This window comes from Miniopterus natalensis, chromosome 19 (assembly GCF_054644295.1).
Source record: "Miniopterus natalensis isolate mMinNat1 chromosome 19, mMinNat1.hap1, whole genome shotgun sequence".
NCBI classification, from domain to species: domain Eukaryota; kingdom Metazoa; phylum Chordata; class Mammalia; order Chiroptera; family Miniopteridae; genus Miniopterus; species Miniopterus natalensis.
The window spans coordinates 13,199,065-13,214,876 of NC_142099.1; the positions used below are offsets into that span (position 1 = coordinate 13,199,065).

The 15,812-nt window shown below is 49.3% G+C and overlaps 1 protein-coding gene across 2 annotated transcripts in view; it reads right to left on the reverse strand.

Moving 5' to 3' along the window:
* Window positions 1-261: 261 nt before the first annotated feature.
* KCNN3 (potassium calcium-activated channel subfamily N member 3) overlaps window positions 262-15,812 on the reverse strand; it is a 125,221-nt gene continuing 109,670 nt past the window's right edge. For both annotated transcript variants that reach the window (XM_016221660.2, XM_016221661.2), the window contains 4 exons: window positions 13,528-13,638; window positions 4,944-5,071; window positions 4,229-4,298; window positions 262-638 (listed from right to left, as the gene is read on the reverse strand). In XM_016221660.2, the coding sequence (XP_016077146.2) occupies window positions 342-638; window positions 4,229-4,298; window positions 4,944-5,071; window positions 13,528-13,638 (606 nt within the window). In that variant the 3' untranslated portion in view covers window positions 262-341. The remainder of the gene's footprint in view (window positions 639-4,228; window positions 4,299-4,943; window positions 5,072-13,527; window positions 13,639-15,812) is intronic.

Sequence of the window (15,812 nt, forward strand, 5' to 3'; positions counted from 1 at the left end):
GTCACTTCAGTGCATTTGACTCCCATCCCCGCTGTGAACACCTGAGATTGAGCGTGGATTTCTGTTCTCCACCAACTCTGCAGCAAGGGCCCTGCCAGAGGTGTCGCCTCCTGTCATCTCAGCTTCCTGCTCCCAAGTAGAGGCACCTAAACAGAGATTAGATTTCTGGTTTCAAGGCATATCGAACCAAGCACGCTGAATGAACATGAGTTAGTTAATTAGCTCGGACTCTCTTCTTTACATTCCCTGGTCTCAGTGTTCCTTGATGGCAAAGTGACCAGGAGAGAGTTGATTTGCATCTTAAGACCTATGGGTAATGCTTCTGGAGTGGGGAGGTTTATTTAGCAACTGCTTGAACTTGTGTACGGGGTCGGGAAGGAGGTGGAGCTGACCCCGATCGGGCTGTCGGAGAGTGGGGTGTGGGTGGTGCCCACTGCCACGCTCACGCCCCGGGCCTCGAGGATGGCAGACAGCAGCTGCTGCTGCTGCTGGCGCAGCGTGTCCGCGATGAGCAAGGGCAGGGAATTGAAGCTGGCAGTGAGATGCTCCAGCTTGGACTCCAGGCTCCCAATTTGCTTCTCCAGGTCTTCGCTCCGATCATTGAGTTCTGTGATTAAGTCATACATGACATTCTGCATCTGTAGGAGAGGCAGAGAGGCGAGAGACAGGTCATCACTGAGAAATCGGCAATGGGAAAAATGAAAAACTCCTCCAGATGACAACAGGAGCGACTTCCACTCCAGCCGTGCCTGACGTGGCCGGGAAGCAGCCGCAGCTTACTCCTTACTTCCCCGGAGACACGGCGGCCCCAGAAACCTCGGCATCATCCTTCCCCTCACCCCTCACATCTCACCAGTCCAAAGTCCTGCCCATCCCTCCTATAAATATCCCTCAAATTCAATTCATTTAACTGCAACTAACCCACTTTTGTTCCACCCAGACCCATCCAGCAGTCTGCGATGCACTGTCTAGTTCTGGCTCCATGGTTCTGACTCCACTCGTATCAGGCGACTTTCTGATTATAACTGGCTTCCCAGGTTGGTGTGTAGAGCCCTTGTCTACGTGACAGTCACATCTCTCCCGCAAATTAACATATGATATCAGAGCAAGGTTCCTGGGCGTGTTCACACTCGCAGGTGTTGCTGTGGTTGAGATGGCAGAGGGCCAGCTTGCCAGTCGCTTTGTGTCCCCTGGCCCCACCCACCGGGTACTGTGGCTCTTGGGGCCTCTGGTCATTTGCCAGAGACACCTGGTCCTATTTCATCTGAAATTTCAAATTACTCCGGAAGATGCAGACACACGGGTGCCCTCAGGGGCCCAGGGAGTAGGAAATAAGGTGAGAGAGGAAAAAAAAGGGGAGTAAAGGAAGGTGGCAAATATGAGAAGCCAGAGAGAAGCTGGGGGAAAGGGAGACTGAAAATGAAGAGGTACCTTCTTCCCAGCTGACGACATGCCCCACAGGGAAGTGACTGGGGCCCAAAAGGAGCCATCACAGAAGTGGAATGAAGGCAGGGCTGCCCTTTTGAGAGCTGGATGCTATTGTGGACGCTCTCGGAAGAGAGGGTGGCTCTGGGAGTGAAAGTGCTTCCTTCATTAATTGACATTAAAGCACCTCCTCAAGGTGCCCCTCTTCCCGGAATGTACAAAACCACAGGCGCATCTGAGCGCAGGGGCACCCTGAGCGCTGCGGACGGAGTGGCGGCCCTGGGTCCCCACCAGCGCTGCCCATCGCCTACTGCCTGTCCTTGGAGGTCACTTGGGTCCTTTAGATCTTGGTTTCCTCATCGCAATCCATCACCAGAACTAGCATTTGCAAACCCTTTAGAGTTTACAAGGCCTTGTCACTGATACCATCTCATTCGATCGCTCAAGTGTCAGATGTTAGGAATTGTTTTTACATTTCAGTTGAGGAAATTGAAGTTAGCAAATAAAGAGCCCAGGCCCTCCCAGCCCTGCCACCCTGTATTCTCGGTACAAGGGCCACGTGACATTTCCTCCATTTAGAGGGGACCAAAGGGCAGGGCTGGGAAGGAGGGTGAGAAAGAAGAGGGAGGGGACACAGCATCACCGCCGGCGCTGTTGCTTGGTGACGGGAGGCCAGGGGGGATGTGGGCCAATGGGAAACCTGCTGAGCTGCTGCCAGGACCTCGGGCGAGTCTCCTGGGAGGGAAAGACAAAGCCCGATGACACATGCACTCTCCTTCCCTAGGGTCTCACACGCACCGCCCTGCAGCCCCGCCCAGGTCTCCCCTAACCCTCTCCCCCAGGTAACTTGCTCCCAGGTTGCTGCTGTCGACTCCCCCCCACCCCGTTCACAGGAGCCTCTTTCCAGCTCACCGAGGTCTTTGCTCCACCCAGTCTGTCCTGAGCTGGGCCCCACCTCTGGGAGACGCTGTGGGTGGCGCTGGGGAAATGCAGGCTTGACAGGCCGGTTTGCCTGACAGTCCCAGGAGAACTTCCCACCAGGTGAGAGGTGAGGCAGGAAACATGCTACTTCTAGAAGAAATACCTTGGGGCCTGTCGTTGGGCCATCCCTCCATCTCGGAAGGCAGGCCCTGGCCTTGTAAGCCCTACTTGGCACTCCCCCTGGCCAGCCCGATGGGTCCAGGGGTGGACACCTGACCCAAGCTTGCCAGTCATCTCATCTCTTCTGAGAGTTTCTAATGAAGAGCAACAGGCAGCCAATTGTCCTTGCCTGTGGCTAGAGCCAGAAGACTCACTCTCTGGGCAGGGGCCTGCTGTGGTCTGCTGTGGAGGCAGGAGGGAGGCACAGAAAGCTGTCAGAGGCGGGGGCGGGGGAGAAAAAGAGGGAGAACTAAAGCAGGCACTTGAACAGGAGAGGGCAGAAAGGGTGGAAGCATATTTCCTGGGTGCGAGGGCTTCCCGGGTCGGGGTCTAGCTAGTTTCTTCCTGAAGCCTGGCCACATACCTGCGTTGTGTTTCTGCCTGGAATGAGATTTTGTTGTATCTTTATAATAAATGCCTCCATTTTTTAACTGAGTGCTGGCGGGTTTCTGATACGGGACACACCCAAGACCCCAGGGAGCTCCCTCCTTCCCTTCACGTGCCCCCTCCTTCCCTTCACATGCCCCCTCTTCCAGGCTCTCAGGAGCCCTGCACTCCACCTCAGCACCCCTGCAAAGGCACACAGGCCTGTGCCTTCTCCTCTGTATAAGCCACTTGTTCCCTGGTTGGAGTCCTCCCACTCCCCTGGGGCTTGGGAGGCCCTCTCTCTGGCTTTATCCCTTCTTTGAACACGGTGCCTGCACATGGTCCAACAACCTACAGTTTCTCTGATTGCACCCTCTTTTCAAAGGGTATTTAATTTGCCTGAGGGAGTTTCTCTTGCTTACCCAGGAAATGTGGGCCATTATGATAATCGACATCTGCTGGAATATTCTGCCAGCCTGGCCCTGGCTGTACACTTGATATACAATTTTTATCAGGAGTCAATGAGGAGAAGGGCTGCGGGGGTGGGAGGAGGGGTGGTGACGGGGAGGGAGGCCCTCTCTTCAATGGCACCTATACTCAGCTGCACCAGCAGGGCAGCCTTAGGTCCCTTCGCTTCAGTGACTTGCAAGAGGAACAAGTTTCTTTACAGTATTTACAGCGGTTCAGTGCTAGAAATGCAGAATGACAGTAAGGTATCCAGCCCTGGGGTTCTCAAAGGAGGACTCTCATTTTTAGAATCTTTATATTCATCATAGGCTATTTGCCTCTTGAAAAGTAAAGAAAACTCACCACCAACTTGGGGCCAGAAAAGCCAGGTTATAAGGATTGAAGGATGCAAGAAAATGAATGTCCAATTATAACAGCGAGCTGGGAGGATTTGCCCAGGCCTGACCTCGGCAGTACCACGGCCTCATCACCGGTCGGTTCTCAGCAGTGCAAACTCGAGCTCACTTAGGAGCCCTCAACGTACAGCTAATAAAGCAATGCACTAAAAAGATTTAGTCGGCCAGCTAATTAATTCTGAGCAAAGACAAACCTGAGCGATTGAACTGAAGAAACAAATGCCAGGTGTTAAGAGACAACAAGACACACTAGCAGACTGCACATGTTAAGAACTTGAACCGAGATTGTTTTTTAACCACGGAGCAATTGCTCTTTGCTCTCCCCATCCTGCACTGTGCAGTCTGAACACAGCCCGTCTTCACAGCCACGCCTGAGAAGTCTAAAGGCCAGCCCCTGAGAACACTTTAGGATGTCTTCAGATTTCGCCACTCACCTTGGAAAGGTCCACCAGGGTGTTGGCTTGGTCGCTCAGCTTCCTCTGCTCCATCTTGACACTCCTCAGTCTGTGGGAAAGAGTTTCAATGGTCGTGGCCTCAAGTACATGCTAAGGTTCAGCCCCGCAAACACATGCCACATTCACGTCAGTTCCTCTGGTTTTGGAACCCAGCAAGGGAACCTCCAACAGAGGTGACAACTGACCAGAATCAAGGGCTTGTCAGGTCCCCAAGAAAGCAAATCCTTGTCCCCATGCATGCTTGCCTTTAGTCGCTTTGGTTTCCTCACTACTCCCAGGTCATTTTCCGGCGTCTGTGCCTTTGTCTAGGCTGTGCCTTCCATTTTGAGTGCCCTAACCTGGGCCTTTCAGGGTTTCCCCAAAACCTCCAGGTCATCACTATGCTTTTAAAATACGTCTCTTACAGAAAGTGCTGACCGCAGTTTGTTCTGCTTCGAGGTGTAACGTGTGTGTGTGGACTGTGAGAGCCCTGAGGCTCTTACTCTAATTTTTACCTTCCATAGCAGCCTGCCCAATGTCTGGCCGTAAATAAACAGACTGATCTGGGTCCAATTTATTGCCCCTGGTGGTTACTGAGTGGAAGAGAATGGATTTCTCCTACCTCTAAGTGTACCAGGAGTTACTGGTAGAGCTGTGGGGGTCCCACCCCTCCTAATCTGGCAGTCTGATGGCCGAGCTTCCCCTGCATACTCACTGGTGGATAGCCTGGAGAAACTTCCTCTGGTGTTTCCTGACTTTGGCATGGTCAATCTTCTTTAGCAGCTTTGTGTGTTTATAGATGAGCCACGTTTCCCGAAGGACATTGGCTGCAGCATTCTTGATCTAAGGAAAAGTAAATAAAACAGGTTGCTATCTGGTTAATTTCCCTAGTTTCACATAAGATATTTTTCTGTTTGCTAATATAGTCTACCTTATAAGGAAATGATTCTGCAATGATGGAATTCCTTAATCAAATCATGAACTCTTAAAATGGATGATTAGAATTCCGTGCTTACTAATCCTGTATTGAGTGCGGTACACGGGAGCCTGAGGTTCAGGGGTGTTTCTTATTCTTTCTTAATTATGTCAGGACTGCCTCCGACTGCTGCTGCTGGCGCTCTGCTCAGACAGACTGCATTAACAAGCCCTGGGGGCCCGGGGCACCTTTTGAATAGATAAATATACACCACCGCTCCTCGTGCACACAGAGTTCCAGTTCTGGGACTTCCATGGTACATGGCCTGCGTTCAGAGAGTAAACAGATTTCCTATCAGCTGGAGATTTTTTAAGGCCTTTGAGGAAATGCCTCTCCCACCAAACGAAACTATAGGTGTCAACAAGTCCATTGTTTCCTTTCCCAAACGGCCAAACGCACTTACACTGCAATTTTACATGTAGCTATAATTGGCATTAAGCTGAAATCATTTAAAACAGGATCTGAAAATTGGTAGAGATATTTAGGTGTGAAAACAGAGCCATCTCTTCCCCTGGGCTGGCAGCAATCGCATGTTTCAATATATGACACTGTCATCTATTGACATGGAAACCACTGATATCACCCGGCCCAAGACTGAGCTGACACATGGCAATGGCATCCAGATGGCTGGGGACAAAGTTTTAGTCCAAACACAGACATCCTCAGCAATTAGTAGCAAGAGCAAGAGGAAACATTTCTTATTAAGCACAAGCTAAACAGATTTTTGGTTAACCGTTCCCATTTCTGTCAGCCATATAAATTGGCACAGGCCCACAGACCCGGGCTGTGGAAGTACGTAGGCCAGCCTCGCAGAAATCAGGTTACTAGCCAGAAAAGATTTTAATAAAACTGGCAAGTACCGGCCCGCTTCTTCAGACTGACATCAACAGATGAGACGTTGTTAAAATACTGAGACATGTGGGAAGGCCTGGGAAACATTGTTTTGCAGGCTGATAACTTTCTTGTGTGTATGTTTTAAAAATTTATTACTAAGGCTGGATTACATTTTTCATTGGCGCAGAAATGATGTTTTTAAAAGAACAGCTAAGTCTTCTCAGAAATGTCTAAGTGACATAAATATTGCTTTGTTCATTCAGTAAAAATCCACTGTGACAGTGGTTTTAATGACTTAATCGCCCACCTCTGGTGATTTCTTGCTTGAAAGGAAGCAGGTAGAGGTGAGTATAAGCTGGAAATAGTGAGTGTCCAAGGAGGAGGGGAGGAGGAGGAAGGGTGGTCTCTGGGGTTCTGCCCAGGGCCTGGAGTGGACAGCGGCCAGCACGCACAGAAGGGACGCCCTTCTCTCTGCGTGGCGCACACTCCTGCTGTTTTATAGGGAGGTGATTTCCTCAGTCTCCCTGGGTGCTTAGCCCCCAAGGAGAGCCTCACAGAAAAGAGGCAGGGAAAAACCCCGCCCTGGCATTTAGGATGACCAGTGGTGCCCCAGCTCCAAGAGTCTTCGTTTTCGGATACAGTCAAGGAATAAAGGGGCTGATGGGCCTTCGACAATTGTCTGTGTCGGATTTGAAAAACCTGCAGGTGAATTCTTGTTCCAGCAGTTATTAAGCAGCTGAGGAGTAAATGCTTAATTATCTATAAGATTGGGAAAATAAATCTTTTCTTTAAGGGTTGATATAAGGCCCAAAGGAGGCGATAATGGTGCTGATGGTCTGACATCACCAGGCACAGGTCTGAGTACTTCATGTGTGTGAACTCAGTTCATTTTCACAACAACCCCATCAGGCAGGTACTAAACTACCCCCATTTTGTACATAATGAAACTGAGACTCAGACCAAGACCATAAAGTTCTAAACGGCAAACTGAGTCAAGATGGATTAAAGTGTTACATAAACTCTAAACATAGTGATATTAGTTACCATCTAGCTCCAACCCCCATGTAAAAGGAAACAGCTCCGGAGATAAGATGTGAGGGCCAGAATCACACAGCTAGCTAATGACAAAGTCCAAACGAGAGCCAGGTCCAAGAAGAGCATAAGGTTTTCATGTGGTCTGAAGAAAGACCTGACTAGATTTTATCTCTACACAAACAAAATTATTTCCTGTTTTCCAGGACCAAGGAATTGGAAAAGACATTAGAAAAATTTTTAATCATCTTGGCCTTCACTTAGCAATATGACAGAACAGGGAGTCCATGTCCTACACTTAATTTCAGCCCAAATGTAAGGTACTGAAATCACAGTGCAGCCTGGGCAGCTGAGAGAAGCAGTCGCCTCATCTTTATGGGTTTGAACAGGAGGCCCCTGTGTATTTGGGAAACCGATATGAAAAGCAAGCCTTGGTGCTGGCTCTGAAATTAATTGCCAGCAAACAGTCTGGCACAAAGCTAAGTAGATCAATATCTGCAAGAGAAAAAGAAATAGGCTTTTAACTGCCCTGTGCTTTCCCAGGTTGACAGTAACTGCTACTGCGACCAAGGTCTCCTTCAATCCTGCTGGTTGATGAGCATTGTTAGGATGGGGAGCAGCTGAGGTGGGGTGCTTTTCCTGGGATTCGCCAAGTCCCTGATGGGGGCTTGGGTGCCCTCTGAGCTCTCCTGGTGGATGGGGGCACCAGGGCCAAAAGATTCTCCTGGGGATGGCATGGATCAGGGCACTGGGAAAACCTGAGCAAGGCTGGTCCAATCAGATGGGGTCAGGGATGGTCAGAAGAGGGCCTTTGTGCGTGGAAGGCTGGCTGTTCTGTTCCCTGAACCCATAAGCCTAAGAGCTGCCTGTTTTCTCTCTATATGTTCTCTACCAAAAAATGTATGCTTTCATTCTGATGAATGCCAGAGAATGGGCTCAGTGACCTACATACTTTAGGAAGGGCTCTAAGACTAATGGAGTTGAGCAAGGAAGTCATCCCAAAAAATCCTGCAAGCAATAGTGACAGCTAACATTAACTGAGCACTTACTGTGTGCCAGGCTCTGTGCTAAACGCTCTGTGTTTACAGTGTTTGCTTAGCCCTCAGAAAACCTCACAAGTCAATGCCATCATTATCTCCTCCTTGGACCTGTTACTAAACCTCTCTGAGACTCAGTTTTCTCATTCATTCCTTCAAAAAACATTTACGAAGCCTGGACAATGAGGCAGGTGCTGCTCTAGGAAGCGAGGAAACCCACACGCAAAAACTGGTAACATTCAAGCCCTCGAGGAGTTTGTAATCTTGTGGAGACTGTAGGCAGCTTGTGATATGGTATCAGGTGATACACGCTTCGAAAGAAAAATACAGCAGAGAGACACCTAGAGAGGATGCACATGCCATAGATCTGGAAAATGGGATCGTAGTGTTGATTAAGTGAGAATACACTTCAAACACTGAGCACAGAGCCTGGCCACAGTGCTCTTCAGTACATGGTAGCTCCATTAATACCGCCCCCCAAGTAAATGGCAGTGTCTTTCTCTTCCCTCCTTCCTAACAAAAGAGAGCATTAAACAAAACACATAGGTCTATTCCTTGAGCTCTTGGCCATAGCATTCAAGTCAATGGCTTGCTCTGGCCACCTCTCTGCCAGGGTAATGTGCCACTCGGTATCACAGAGGGACTGTCGGTTGCAGGAGGAACGAGACAGGATGGGAGAGGCACCCTTGTTGGACTCCCCATGTCTCCAGAAGCCACAGGGAGACCTGGAAGAATAAGCCAGGAGCCCCACTGGGAGACATCATTGGCATGCCCGCTACGCTGCCAGGAACCCTGCCCAGGGAAAGGGTGGGCACCAGGAGGCCGGAGAAGGGGGCAGGAGGAGGGAAAGGGAAGCTGCAGGTGAATCGTGACTTAACTTTAAGGAGTTGCACAGGTTGCATTTAGATTAACTGAGAGCTGACGAACATCATAATCCGAGCACCTAACGCCAGCTCCATCTTCAGACACTTGACCGAAGGTGTCCCTTGGACATACGGCCATGCTGACTTCCTGCAGCTGTCATCTCTTTCATCTCCCTACCTATTCCCTCTCTCCTTCCTTCCCCATCCTATTCTACACCCCCTTCTCCGTCCATCTCACCTGGAAGCCACCCCTGAACTGGGGCTCCACCCCCATGCTGGCAAGAAATTGGGGCAGGGAGCGAGAAGAGACGTATTTCTGTGGTTCAAAGTTGGAGCTTGAAGCTCTTTCCCCATAGCAGTATGGCAATGAATGGTGAGTATTTCTATAATATCACTCATGCTCAGTGAGTCTGCAGGTAAACTGGCTTTTCTCTCCAGCAGGCCCGGAACCCTAACAGCCTTGCTGAGTTTCAAGGAACTGACTGCTCTGGAAAATCCACTGGGTGATGGCTGGAAAGCTGCCTGCAGGCCCGAGAACAAACTGCAGGCCTGGCCAGGATCCAGCTAGCTGTGCATGGCTGGCCACCCTCACCCCTCACCGGGCCGAGGCACATTCCCAAGGATCCTCCCAGCTCAGAAGCTCAGTTTCTATGACTACTGTCCCAACCTGTCTGGCACAGAATCCTTGTGGGTAATAGAATTTACAATCCCCTTCTGGGTGGAATTAGCATTCCTGATAACTGCTCGATTTATTATCTGATAAATTTTAAAGAGATTAAGACCTGTTCTGGGAATCCACTCTAGGGACCAACCAGTTGTCAGCCACAAATCTAGTACTGGATCCTTTTACCAGACATTCTGCACCTGGTACAACAATGACTTGCCTTTTCTTATAAAATACCCTACTGTGAGTAAATCTCTGAATTAGTCTGCTGGAAAATTTTTTTTTGCTTTTTCCAACAAGACTGCGATAAAACTTTGACATATGCTCATAATTTTCTTTAGCACTGTTCAGTAGGCACAGAGGGATTGCTAGAGGTTTCTGAGCAGGTTGCTATGTTCAGAGCTGAGTCTTAGAGTCTAAGGAGATCCACGGGAAGCAAAGTGGAGGACTGGGTTAGAGCGGAAAAGATAGCAAGCAGCTGTGACGGTGCAAGATTGAGGTGATACTGGCTTTAGGTACCGTGGGCAGAGGGCCAGGAGAGGCCAGCGTGCAGGAACAGCCACGGCATGGCGAGGTCAAATCAGGCTCAGAAACTGCTCATACCCCTGTGGGTCCAGATGGCGTTGAGTTTTCAGGCATGGAGAACAGTGAAGTCATTAGCTGACCAGGGACATCAGGAGAAGGAACTAATTTAGGGAAGATTTGGGTTTGGTTTCATGGCGAAATGTACTTGCATGAAGTATTTGGAGCAAGAACCCCTTGTGGCAAGGATAAAGGACACGATTCTCAGCCAGTGGCACACAGCGGGGTGCCATCTAAAAGGTCAGACATGAAGAGTAGGTGGGGCAAACAGAGCATGTCCTGCCTCTTAAGCCAAGTGTGTCCCTGGGCAGCCTATCTTGACTTTAGAAAGAAGAGGTGCTTTCTGAGGGCAGGCAGTAAGGACGAGGGCAGGGACCATCTCTCACCCATCTTGATGTCCCCAGAACACAAAGCGTGGCATCCAGCAGGTGACCCTGTGATGGATGTGTTCAGTTACATAAAACAGAGAGATGGGGACATGTAGCGTTGCGTGGTAGAAAAGATGGGGAGCTAGTCTCTCGGTGTGTCGTTTACATACATATTATCTCATGGCCTAGAGGTTAGCAATAAATTATAATTTCAGAATCACAACAGCAGTAATACTGCAAAGTCAGTGTGAGAAGATCCGATGGCATTAAACACAGACGTGATGTTGCCATCAGGGTTGACAAGTTATACAAGTGAAGGAAGAAAAGCCATGGGATTCAGGAAAAGCAGAAACTGAATTCTTACCCTGTGCTACCAGACATCCCCACCCCCACCAAAAAATACATAAAAATTGTCTGACTCTAAAGGAAAGGACAGGGTGATTAAACACTAGAACAATCTATTTTCATGATGCATAGGCTATGGTTCCTCTTTTTGTTTTTTGTTTAGGTGTTTGAAGAATGAAGGTTGCATGCACTTGTAACAGATTGCTTTTAACTGTGAAATTGAATTATCCACTCCTGAGAGGTTTGGAATCACGTCACAACCGGTTCCTCCCATGACTGGATCTTTCTCTGAGATCTAATGAATAGACTGAGCCTAGCATCGCATTGACCCATGAGCCACTCCCGCCGGACATGCTGGGCCCTTTGGAGAGGACAGAGGGTGGCCGAGGCATCCCCAGGGGGAAAAAGTGGGCTTCTCTGAGCAGGCCAAGCTCGCAGCCAGTTTCCTTCAACCAAGGTTATGCCACAGAACCTTCGGGAGTCTCAGTCCCCCCAGCTTTGAAAATCCTCTCTCTGTCGGAACCACCCCTTTTGTGTTGTCTGGTTCTCTGGGAAAACATATTAGACACTAAAGGGACATTTCAACAGATTAAGTGTTCTCAGAAGAGTGAGATGTTACTCGATTAAAATGGTGCCTTGCCCTCACGAATGGGCAATAAATATCTGTTGATTTGATTTTCAGTCCTACTTTTCAAGGAGAAGTGGACTGACTTAAGGAGGATTTTAGAGAATTATTTCCCAAAGATTGAAATTAGCAGCCACAGTCTCATCTCCTCTGCAACTGTATTGCAGAAAACTTGTTTATCTCCCTGTCATGCGAGGGAGCCGGCTTTCCTCGGCTTTATTTTCCTCCAGAGTCTGATTTACGGAGAGAAACAGGGAGAGAACAAAGGAAGGGAATAGCACGGAATACAAAGCATAGCCTAGGTTTCAAAAAGCAAACTGTGGGGTGAGACCCCTAATGCCTCACAGGTGCTGAGAAGGTTTTAGAGGCAAAATTCGTTTGCCTTCACTCCTGCACGAAATCGTTTCAGGGAAGTAGCTGCAAGTATATTTGCATCGAGGTGTTCCAGTCACTTCTCTGATTTGCTCAGTACCAGGCATAACTTTGCACGTGTATCCCGGGCTGCGCGAGAGCAGCTGGGTTGCAGGGTTGTGGGTGAAACCCCACCGGCCTACCCCTGGGTACAATCCTGCCATCTTCATGTTACGAGTTACGTTTTCTTTTGTGCAACGGACAGCTCAGGTCCACCATGTACCATACACAGTAAGTCCTCACCTAATGTTGCCGACAGGTTCTTGGAAATGTGACGAAACGACGTGTAACAAAATCAAGTTCACCTTCGACTAACATAAACAAGAATTAGGTTCCCACGGCATTGCATCAACGATACAACAAAACATCGTTATTTGGGGACCTGCTGTACAACCATCTGTATGTCAACAACATAACATTCGCCTGTCCCCGTTCCTTTTCCCATCTGTGGAGGCCCTTAGAGAATCCGATACATGTAATCAAGGACCAAACAATCACGCGCCATAAATAATTCTGCCGAGAAACCCGAGAGGCCTCGGCAACAGCGCGCTCGCCCCTGCCTTCCCCAGGAGCTCGCTCCGCGCTGCCTTCTCTGTCTTTCTGTTTCCTTGCTGCCTTTGTCTCTGTTTCTAAGACATTCTTCCTGTGCTGCAACATTGGTCACTCACTACTCTTTCTAGCTTTCAAAAACCTCAGTCAGAATTTGGTCACTTACGGGCCTTCTACCCCCGCTTAGTCCTAAAGGAGAAGCACTTGCTACGGCGGCCAAGGCCCCAGCCCGGAGTTTGGATTCTCGCTCATCTCAGAAAGAGGAGATTTCGCAGGAAATCCTATTACTGACCTGCGCCCAGCCTGCAGCTCTGAAGAATGTTCCATAAGAGCTGTCACGAAATAAACAGCTCCTGCCTGCTTGTTTCTGTCTCTTCTAAATGTGCCTTTTTCCCCCTGACAGTTCAGTGGGGTGTCGGGCTCTGCGCAGCTAAATGCTCTCCCCATTCCTGCGTGATTTCAGTTCCCATCCTTCTAAACCACCTTCATAAGGGTGCAAGTGAGAAACATTAGCCAGAAAACCCAAAAGGGGAGCGCTGGATAATGGCATTATTCAGGAATGTGAGCGCTGCAGCAGTGATTGTCTTTAATGGATTTTTTTTTAAAGGAGTGGATTTAGATACAGTCCCAATATTGCTTTTAAGACTCTCTACTGCCCTTCCTAATGAGAATCATGAAAAAATCTGAGCATAAACAAAACCATTGCCTCATGCTGGGTGATTTATTTAATTACCATCAGTCAAGGGAGTGGGTTACACCACAGTATGTGTTAGATTTAGGTACCAGGGAAATGATTTGGTTGCCTGAACCATGCACAGTCATTTAACAGAAGGCAGGACCTGGAGTGTTGAGGCATTTGCCCATTTTGTGGAGGCTGTTGGCAGGTGTCTGGGTTCCCTCCACCCTCCACTGCAAGCCACGGCCCTAATCTACACCACGCGACTACTTCCTTTCCGACTGGCCTCCACGTTGGTCTGGAGAACCCCATTAAGCTGTGAACAGTGGTATTTTACCCGTTTGGTGAGCTGAGTGTCCATCATGAAGTTGTGAACGTGCTTCTCCGCTTTGGTGAGTTCCAGCTTTCGGGCCACCACGGCCACCACGAGGGCAGTGCAGCCTGCACCCTGTTTGGGGACAGCAAGGGGACCAGGGGAGAGAGCACATCATTACGAGGCAAGGCTCAGGTGGACCACTGTGGGATTCCTGGGAGTGGAGTCGGGAGGAGGGGACTTGAGCTCTCTGGCTGGTCAAAGCCACCAAACCTGTCTGGGCCCTGATTCCTGCCCCCATGCAAAGGTCTGCAACGCTCTTGGTTGAGCTGCAGAGCTGACCTCTGGGAGACTGAGTCTTCAGAGAACTTGCCAGCTCTTAATGGAGCAGGACTTCAAATGTGGCTGAAGCTTTGGGGAATTTAAAGCAATGTACAATCATCTGGTCACCTGCCAGGCCGTGCAGGGAATACAGAGGGTCTGGCACACTCAGGCCCTCTCTCCCTGCTGCTTGGTCCAAACTCCCTGCCAGTCCCAGGCCAGCGGGCCCAGGAGGACAGAAGGCCACACATATGCTGGAGAAGGGCTGGAGCACCTGCTGGTGGTGAAGCGTTTTCCTGAAAATAATCTAATAAGGAGGCAACGCATTTCCCAGGGAACACCGGTTGGCCTGAGTCTGTTCATTCGACTGCTTGCTCCTCAGTTGGGTCTTTTCACCAAAAAGCCCAGGCTATGACTCAGCACAAGGAAGCCATTCTTTCTTGCTTTCACCAGGAGGCTCATGAATTCAAGGTCATGGAGAGATTTTTAAAGATGACAGCAATCTTTCCTCAAACCAGGATTTTAAGGGAAGCCACAGGGGGCCTGAGTATTTCCCAGAGCATCTTTCCTATTCTGCTTGGGTAGGTCCATTCCAGGGGGTAAGAGGGGAGGGTGAGTAACTGAAGCAGGGTTCCCCAGGACTTGAGCTCTCTCTCCTAATCCTCTGGGTGCGTGCTTGACTGTCTGGGAAATGAGCGGCAGAAAGAGGGACATGGCTCATTCCAACACTTTCCTGCTGGATTTTCAAGTCCCCTCCACTGGGCTTCTTGGGGGAAGTGAGAGACTCGCTCCTCCCCTGAAGTCAGCCTTGCCCCTGCCTGGTTCTTGGAAGAGAGCACGCTGTCCTCAGAGGCCATCACCCTCTTTCTGCGCACTGGGCCCGGGACCGCCCTGACCTCCACTCCTGGGAAGAGATGATAAGCTCCCCAAAGTCAACAGTCTAATCTTCAGTGGCAGCAACAGAGTTGCCACAGAGCCTAGTTCAGCAGTTGAGGTTCCAGGACAGGACTCAATCAATAACCTTTTTAGCTCATCAGGGCTAACAGAATGTGTTGGAAATGGTGACAAATGTTCTCAAAGGTGCCTTATCTGTCCCAGAGCCGGGAGGAATGGATACAGATAGATCAGTGCCCTACTGTTTCCTTTATAATCTTTCTTTCCTTTTCTAAAGGTTGGCAAAGGCCAGCCTGGGTAAGGTCTTGGCATGGCTGAAGCTGGCAACGCTTTCCCTTAGCTTTTCACAACGGTTCCCATGAAAATAATCTCATGTTTCTTGGTACATTTGGTCAGCCACCCATTTCTTTTCTTTTTTTTTTTGCCACCCATTTATAGCATAACAAATCGAACCTTTCTTTTCTGACCTCAATTTCCTCTCTTGTTCAGGGACGGCCGTGTTTTCTTGGCATCTGTGACTTGCAAGAGAATCTGTGCCCAATTTTCAAAGGATATGTATGGGCAGTTGGAAAGCCTGGTCTGTAGCTGTAATCAATTTAGCCAGGCCTCCAAAAGCAAAAAATAGCTTAAAAGAAGCTGCCCGAGAGGGCAGATGTGAGCTCCATTCTGCTCAACCAGATCAAGTATAATCACTATCCTTTATATGGAGCTCCAAAGGTACTTTGGACTGGAAGCCCAAAAAGAGGGATATATCATAGCAGTAAAAATGGAACATCAGATGGAGAGGGTTCTCCCAGGCTCCATTCTCCCTCCTCTCCCTGGGTCCAGGCAAAGCTCTATTTAAATCACCCCTGAAACCTGGGGGCAGAATAAACCTGAAGAAGGAGTTGCCCTGCTCACCATGCCACTCAGGGAATTTCTTCAAAACAATCTCTCATCCACCTTCCCGAATTTCCAGGGTCAGGATAAAGTGCTCCGTGGTCTTGCCGCATCTCACAGTACAGCATTTTGAATGCAGGGAGCTTCTAATTAGAAGCTAGAGTGTTTTAACGAAGGAAGTCTCTATCATATATGGTTAAGATAAACTTCTGCAT